The 7,931-nt window shown below is 42.4% G+C and overlaps 1 protein-coding gene across 1 annotated transcript; it reads left to right on the top strand.

Annotated features, from left to right (window-relative positions):
• The first annotated feature begins 472 nt into the window (after nt 1-472).
• On the top strand, nt 473-2,458 carry LOC115976784 (AAA-ATPase ASD, mitochondrial-like). Its single transcript, XM_031098274.1, has one exon. The coding sequence runs from the start codon at nt 627-629 to the stop codon at nt 2,211-2,213; it is 1,587 nt and encodes a 528-aa protein (XP_030954134.1). The 5' UTR covers nt 473-626; the 3' UTR covers nt 2,214-2,458.
• The last annotated feature ends 5,473 nt before the right edge of the window (nt 2,459-7,931 follow it).

Consider the following 7,931-nt stretch of genomic DNA (forward strand, 5'->3'; position numbering starts at 1 on the left):
AGAAGTTCAGAACACAGTTTTTAACGCCACAGCTCCCACACACAGTCCAAGATTCAAAAACTCAACAACAAAAAATCAAAAGATAACACCGCATAGGGGCGGCGATACAAAACCCTATAAACACACTCACACAAGTGGCGATGGCAGATTAAGGACAATCAGGCAGCGGTAGATTTGGTGTGTGTGAAGTAGAGGCAACCTTTTTGGAGGTCAGGCAGCTATTTTATTTGACCCTTTTTTTAATTTATGATTTTTCAAATTTTGACTTATGGGCTTTTTATTTCTAAGATTAAAGACCAATTTTTTTTTTTTTTTTTTCTTCTAAAGTTTAAGTTGGACTTTAAAAAATAAAGGGGTCAGGTTGATGGTGGGGTGCAAATCTGTATTGCAGGGGGTTCAAAATAATTTTTTTTTTAAAAATAATATATATATATATATATATATAATTTTCAGGTCAGGTTTGAACCCTGACTATAGCGTACCGCCGCCCCTGGACTTGTAATAATAATAATAATAATAAAAAGCCCTAAGCTGGCGAAATTTCTAAATAAATGTAGCTCAGGGTTACTCTTTCTTGAACAAGTATTATTCTCAAACTATTCATAAAAGGTTACACAAAGAGAAAAATGACGATGATGGGGGAAACATGGTCTCTAGTTGGCACATCGATTGCTACCACTATGTTTTTTTGGACAATGTTTGACAACTATTTCCCTGATCATCTTCGTAGCTCTATCCTTAGTTATGGTATGAAATTGGTGAGTTTCGTGTACCCCTATATCAATATTACGTTCAATGAATTCATTGGCGAAGACAGTGACGAGTACATGGATCTCAAGCGTAGTGATGCCTATGCTGCTATTGAAACATACCTCAGTGGAAAGTCCTCGAAGCAAGCTAGAAATCTTAAAGCAGTAGTTGTCAAAGACAGTAGTCAACCTGTACAACTGAGCATGGGCGAGAACGAAGGGGTTACTGATGAATTTGAAGGGGTCAGGTTTTTCTGGGCTGTCAAGAAAAACACCCGAAGAACACAGTCAATTTCTATCTACCCGGAGATTGACGAGAAGAGGTATTACAAGCTCACTTTCCATAAGTCTCACCGAGATTTTGTCTGTGGGACTTACATCAATCATGTAATGCAAGAAGGAAAGGCAATAACGGTGAGCAAGCGACAAAGGAAGCTGCACACTAACAATCCTAGCAAGAATTGGGAAAGGTACAGAGCACAGAAATGGAGCCATGCGACTTTTGAGCACCCAGCAACTTTTGACACTTTGGCCATGGAGTCAAAGAAAAAGGAGGAAATCATCAATGACCTTATTAAGTTCAGCCAGGGAAAAGAGTATTATGCTAAGATTGGCAAGGCCTGGAAGCGTGGCTATCTTCTTTATGGTCCTCCTGGAACTGGTAAGTCTAGCATGATTGCTGCCATGGCCAACCACTTGGAGTACGATATCTATGATCTTGAATTGACAACGGTTAAGGACAACACAGAGCTGAGGAGGCTCTTAATTGAAACCGCAGGTAAGTCGATCATTGTGATAGAAGATATTGATTGCTCACTTGATCTTACGGGTCAGCGAAAGAAGGAAAAAAAGAAAGCTAATGATGAAGAAGCCAAGGATCCTATTAGTAAAATGACCAAAGGTGAAGAGGATAGCAATAGTAAGGTCACTCTCTCTGGGTTGTTGAATTTTATAGATGGGCTTTGGTCGGCTATTGGAGGAGAGAGGATCATTGTTTTCACAACTAATTATGTGGAAAAGCTTGATGCGGCTCTTATTAGGAGGGGACGTATGGACAAGCACATAGAATTGTCTTATTGTGGCTTTGAAGCATTCAAGGTTCTTGCCAAAAATTACTTGGATGTTGACTCACACCCTTTGTTTGCGACTATTGGCCACTTGTTGGAGGAAACCAATATTACCCCTGCTGATGTTGCTGAGAATTTGATGCCTAAGTCTATGAATGAAGATGCTGAGACATGTTTGAAGAAATTGATTGAAGCTCTTGAGACGGCCAAGGAGGAAGCAAAAAAGAAGGCTGAGGAGGAGGCACTGTTGAAGGCAGAGAAAGAAGAGAAAGAGAAGCAAGAAGATGTGAAAGTTGATGGGTGTTTAGCTAAGGTGAAAGAGAAATGCGTTGGAGTACTTGTGAAAGATGACGAGGCCTTAGCTAAAGAGGTGAAAGATAATGGTGTCACCACTTGAAGAAATTAGGATACAGGGACTGAAGTGAAGAACAGGTTTAATGGTACATGCTCTGCATGATGTATAATAAAAAATAGGTCCAAGTTTGATCTTTATGTAGTAGGTATTTGTGTACGCAATAGGTTCATATAAAAAAATATATATAGTTGTGTAATAGTATTGTTGTGGTCAGAAATGACTCAGATAGTAGGTTGAATAGACGTATGTATCTCAGTTAATTTGTTTAATAAGAACCACTATATGATAACTTGATTTTTTTTTTTTTTTTTGCTGAATAAGAACTTTATTGCTCAACCCGAACAAGGGGAGAAACAAAAGAACGGGGCCAAATTCCATCTCTATCCGAAGCCCTCAAAATCAAAGAAGACAGATAAGAGATGGAAACTGGCCCTGTCCAATTTACGAGGGCTGCCCATTGGGCCAAAAGATGGGCAGACACATTGCTCTCTCTACAAACAAAAGAAAATTTTACATTGTTAAAAAACTTAACAAAATACAAAATATAGTGGTTCTATGTTTCCTTTGGCATCTTAATAGCATGGCTAGATATTTTGGTCCTTATTTTTTTAAGAGAAAAGAGACTATCACCAAGATTTCTTGTCGAGCGTGGGAGTTGATTTACCCATTAATATTGTAATTATTGTTTGAATTAGAAAGAATGATATTTTGAAAAGTATAATAACAATAAAATAAACTAGTCGCTAACCCGTGCGATACACGGGATAGTTAAATAGAAATTAAATATATTTATTTTGTTCAAGGTATTGACTTGAAAATATATGAAAATAAAAACAATTTATTCAAAATAAAAGTTCACATAAAAATAAAAATAAACACAAAACTTGTAGAAACCTAAAACAACATAATTTCTATGCTTCCAGCCAACAAAAAATTATGTTTCCCACCATTAAACAATATTCTCAATTTTGCAAATATTCTTAAACCTACCAATTTCATTGAAGAAACCACAGTACACTCTCAATAGTTCCATCACTACAAACAATTCAACAAACTAAGCTATACAAACTTGGAAGAAGAAGAAGACGTGGAAACTCTGCACGCGCGCGCGCACACACACACACACACACAAACAACCTTAAATTAAGACAAAAGAGAAAGAGGAAAGGAAGCGTTGGGGCTCAGGAATTTTGTCAAATACTTTAAGGGTGAAGGGTTGGGATTCTGTTCTCTTCAGCCACACCCTCAAGTGGGATTGTTCTACCTTGGGGTGTTGGGGCTTCTCTAATTTCAATCAAAATACAGCCATGTATAAGCAAATATTCTCTAAACCAAACTCGAATTTCTCTACAAACTCACCCTAAACTCAAATCAGCTACCAAAAAAAGAAAAAAAAAATTCGATAGGGGTAGAACCCAACAACAAACCTGGTGGTAGAAACCCAGGTGTCGACAGGGTTGTGGGAGAGAAGAACTGAGGGTGAGAGTGGGGGAGAAACTATTGTGAGTGAGAGATGGGTAGCGCTGACAAATGTAGAGCTAGAGAAGGGTGGTGCTGGAGAAGGCGGAGCCATTGAGTTATGGGAGAGAAGGACTGATGATGGCCTGCGTTTTGGACTGAAGGTGGAGCCGTTGAGTTGCGTTTTGCGTGTGGGGGAATGGCAGAGTGTGGGTCTGCATTTTGGAGGAAGGAGAAGACAGAGAGTTTCATGTGGGGGAATGGCAGAGCCATTTATCGGGTTTTAGAAAAGTTTTATTTTGCATTTATATTTTTATTTTTGGTTTTAGAATTTTTTTTTTTTTTTGTGTTTATATTTTTTTTTAATATTGTGCTAACGTGGAAAATTGTGGGAGTTTTAAAGGTTTCGGTTATATATATAAATATATATATATATATATATATATTGATAAAGAAAAGAGTGTTAGAGGTCTATTAGCCCAATAACATAGACTTAAGCCTAATTTTTCTATGTGTGCAAGCCAAATCTTTTATTTATACTAGAAGTGTATTAACCATAGCTAATGTATGGTTAGTATAGGGTTCGTACTACACTCTCATAAAAATGTAGCACCTAAGGGTTTCCTCCATGTATGTAGGTTGTTCTTGTATTCTCTATTTTATGTTTCCACTTCCGCCAATAGCGGCTCTAGGAATTTTTCTTAGGGTGTTCCTTAAGAAGTTCATTTGAAATATTAATAAAATTATTAATTATTGTTGTAAGTTCACAATTTGGGGCCCAAGCCCAACAAGTATGGGGTCTTGGTCCAAGGAGCCCAGAAACAATGAATTTATAAAGAGTGGGCTATAGAACTGGGTCTTGGCGAAGTGGACAGTAGTTAAGGTTGGGCTACACAACAATTAGACGTAAATAAATCCTGTTAATGTCCATATATTCTCAGTCCGAGGAGATGGGATGATTGTCTGCTGGTTCTTGCTCTAAGTCTCCAGTTATTTTCTGTTCCTCTCTTCTCCTCCCCTTTTTCTTGGTCCCTTTCCTCATGAGGACTCCCTTTCTTATATAGTCTTCTTGAAGCCATCATGGCCTTACACTTGTTGTTTATCTGGACCCTCACTTAAGTGATTGTCCCATTGAACACCTCCTCCATCTTTTTGTGAGTTGTGATAGCTAAGGTAGCACTGTTCACAGGTCTTCTCTACATTAATGCGGCTAGAAAAGTAGCTGTCATGCATTTAATGTGGCAGCGGTAGCCTCTCCTTGGACATCTTACGTTTCCTTCTTCGCCACGGGTCTATGGGGCTCGTCCTTGTTACTAATGTCTGTTGGGGTGGGTCCTTTTAGTAGGCAAAATGCATGTTTGAGCCATACTCGTCACGTCCAAGGAGACATTTCTCCTCAGACTGCCCTTTAAATGTCTTCAGGCCCACGAGAACTGGGGTGGGAGCCCTTTTGGCACCCACGTCTTTTCCTCGGACATGGTTGATCTTCCCGTATGGGGCCCAAGGCCCATTGTATGATTTTGGGCCTTTGCCCCTACAATAGCCCTTCAAAATTCCGGTTTTTCTCTCTTATCCGAGGAGAAAAGGTGGGATTTTGATATTTATTGGGTAAATTATCACAATTTCTTGACTCACACGTGTGGGAGTACAGTCTCACGTGCCTCATTATTGCTACTGGCATTTCGTAGCCCACAAGGCGCCATTAATTGCACCAGGCAGCTTTATGTTCCCTCGCATCCAACAATGGGGCGCTTAATCAACGTTAGATATTCCTCTAATTCTTTGAGCGGGAGTAATCCCGTTTATTTTCTCCCTACTATATAAGGCTTCTGAGGGGAATTACTTCCCCTTTTTAGAAAAGACACTCAAGCGTTCCAGAGTACTTCAGCACTTTCTCTCGCAAAACACTTAAAAGTCCATAGCCACTTCTGTGAGGATTTTCGGAAAATCCTTTGAAAGCTCGAGAGGTTTAGAATTTGCGCTTCCTGTAAGTGTTCATTTCCCCGTATTCCTTAACTCTCCTTCTTTGTTGTTCTCCTCAGCCTCCTTCCATCAGTGAACCTTTTCTGTGCCACCTAGGGTTAGTAGGATGGGTAAGTTTCAGAACCTGGTAGATTCTCCGACTGGTATGGAAGGTTTTAGGGCCAAATACCGTATCTCACAAGGAGTGGGTCTAGAATACTGCTCCTTGGACCAAATCTTAACCAAGAGAGAAACGGGGCAGGTCGTCATTCCTATGATCGCTTTCATAGAAGGAGGAATGACGATTCCCATGGGGAGGATAACTAGAGATTACTTGCGTGGTCATAGGCTAGCCCCCCACCAGTGCACCGCTAACATATTCCGAATCCTAGGGTGCGTAGACGCTCTAAACGAATAGATGAACCTCAGCCACTCATGGCACGATGTAGTTCACTTGTACGAGTGCCATTGCCTTAATGAGTCGTATTACCTAAAATCCAAGTTCGACGAGGTGAGGCTGATATCCTGCTTTCCCAAGTCCAACAAAGGCTTAAAGGATAACTATTTGATTATCTCCAAAGCATGGCACGACGGTGGGGCACTCTAGGGTCAAGTCCCCTAGCAGGGATCTTAGTTTTGAGTTTTCCTTTCACTTATTTTGGTCTTAGTTTTGATTATTTGCCTTCTCGGACTGACATAACCCTCCCTTTGGATATTCTGCAGACAAAGTACACACTACTTCGAGGATAAGTTTGGTCAACGTCCAAGCTCTCAACTACCTCCTAAGGTCTAAGATCTTTGTGAGCGAGGAGGGGCAATTGCGTGTCGCTCACCTCATCTTGGACTACGAGCCCCTATCTCATGCTTTCGTGGACGTGGGTCAAGCGATAAGGGTTGGGAGTCCTTGATTAGCCCGTATTGACGTTTCTAAGCCGGGCTTCCTTGCTCGGAAAGACCTACCACCAATCCAACCGCCCACTCAGCGCGTTCTTCAAGAGGTAGCCATTCCAGGGGAGGGAATTGACTCCTCGCATTTGTCCCTCGAGGCTGAAATCGACCACTTCCATTTCAACAAGGAGGGCAAGGTGTTAACAAGGCCCGCAGAGCTTTCAGATTTCGGCTCGGATCTTGATTGCTTCTCGGCGGCTTACTCTCTTGGACTGGTACTTGCTCGAATTGACACGAGCAAAAAAATTGAAGAGGAGGGAATGGACTTAAAGCTGAGATCTGGTCTGAGGGGGCTTATGTCCAATAGGAACAAGGGGCAATCCTCCAAGGATGCCCCAAAAGAGCAGGCTCCAGCTAAACTTCCTCCTCCTCTTCCTCCTTCCACTAATCCCGCGCTACAGACTATTCCCAACTTAAGGCGGAAAAGGCTAGTGGAAGAACTGGAGGAGGGTGAGGACGGCCCCTAAAAGGCCAAACAACAGAAAAAAGGAAAGGAGCCCAAAGACAAGAGGACGAAGTCCATCAATAGCCGAGAGGAGGCGGCCATTAGGAGGAAGCAGCGCACTTGGTCCCCCAGCCTAGAGTTGGACGACGCCCCATCCCATGGGATGCAACCTTTTGGGAGTCCCAGTGAGGGTAGGCATCTTAACTTGCCGAGGCCCTACAGCAGCCCCTCCTTTTGCCTCGTGACATGGACGGGCTTCGAGTCACCAAGCAACCGGACCTCTTCATGTCATTGAAGAGAGACCTTGCTATGGTAAAATGAAGACTCTCCCTTGTTCAGGTTCCTTATTCCGTGCTCGTCTATCTGTCGTTTTTGTTTTAATGATTCTTTTGTTATCCTTGTGCAGGTCACCCAACAAGTCTTCATGGCCGAGGAGTGGGCGAAGAATTCTCGAGAAGAGGTGAACGCTGAGGTTTAGTCCTGCCTTGCCACGGAGAAGGCTGTGGGTGCCCTTAAATTGGAAAAAGAGCGCTTAAGTGAGAAGATCAAAGAGGCATTCAAGGCCCTGGATAGTGCTGAGGCGGGCCTTAAGACCACAACGAAGCAGGCCGAGGACATGCGCTAACAACTTCACTTATCAGAAATAAACCTTGCGACCGAGAAGCAAATGGTCTCGGATCTTAAGGCGCAGCTGCTACAGGCGAAAGAGGTGGCTCGTTTGGCCAGGGAGGCGGCTGAGGCTGCGATGGCAGCCTCTTATGAGCACGAAGTGGCTGACACTGAAGCCAAGCTGACCGATGAGGTGGCTGTGGTTTGCAGGGACTACGTCACCGAGTCCTGGGGAGTAGCCATGGATCGGGTGGCAATTCCTGCAGACTCCGACCTTAGGAGGATCGAGAATATCTTTTTTCCTGAGGATATTCTTGAGATTCCAAGTTCGGATCCTC

Source organism: Quercus lobata, chromosome 2 (assembly GCF_001633185.2).
Source record: "Quercus lobata isolate SW786 chromosome 2, ValleyOak3.0 Primary Assembly, whole genome shotgun sequence".
Taxonomy (NCBI): domain Eukaryota; kingdom Viridiplantae; phylum Streptophyta; class Magnoliopsida; order Fagales; family Fagaceae; genus Quercus; species Quercus lobata.

What these genes read in the sequence shown, in the direction of transcription:
- LOC115976784 (XM_031098274.1), top strand. Translation starts at nt 627, where the DNA reads ATGACGATGATGGGGGAAACATGGTCTCTAGTTGGCACATCGATTGCT.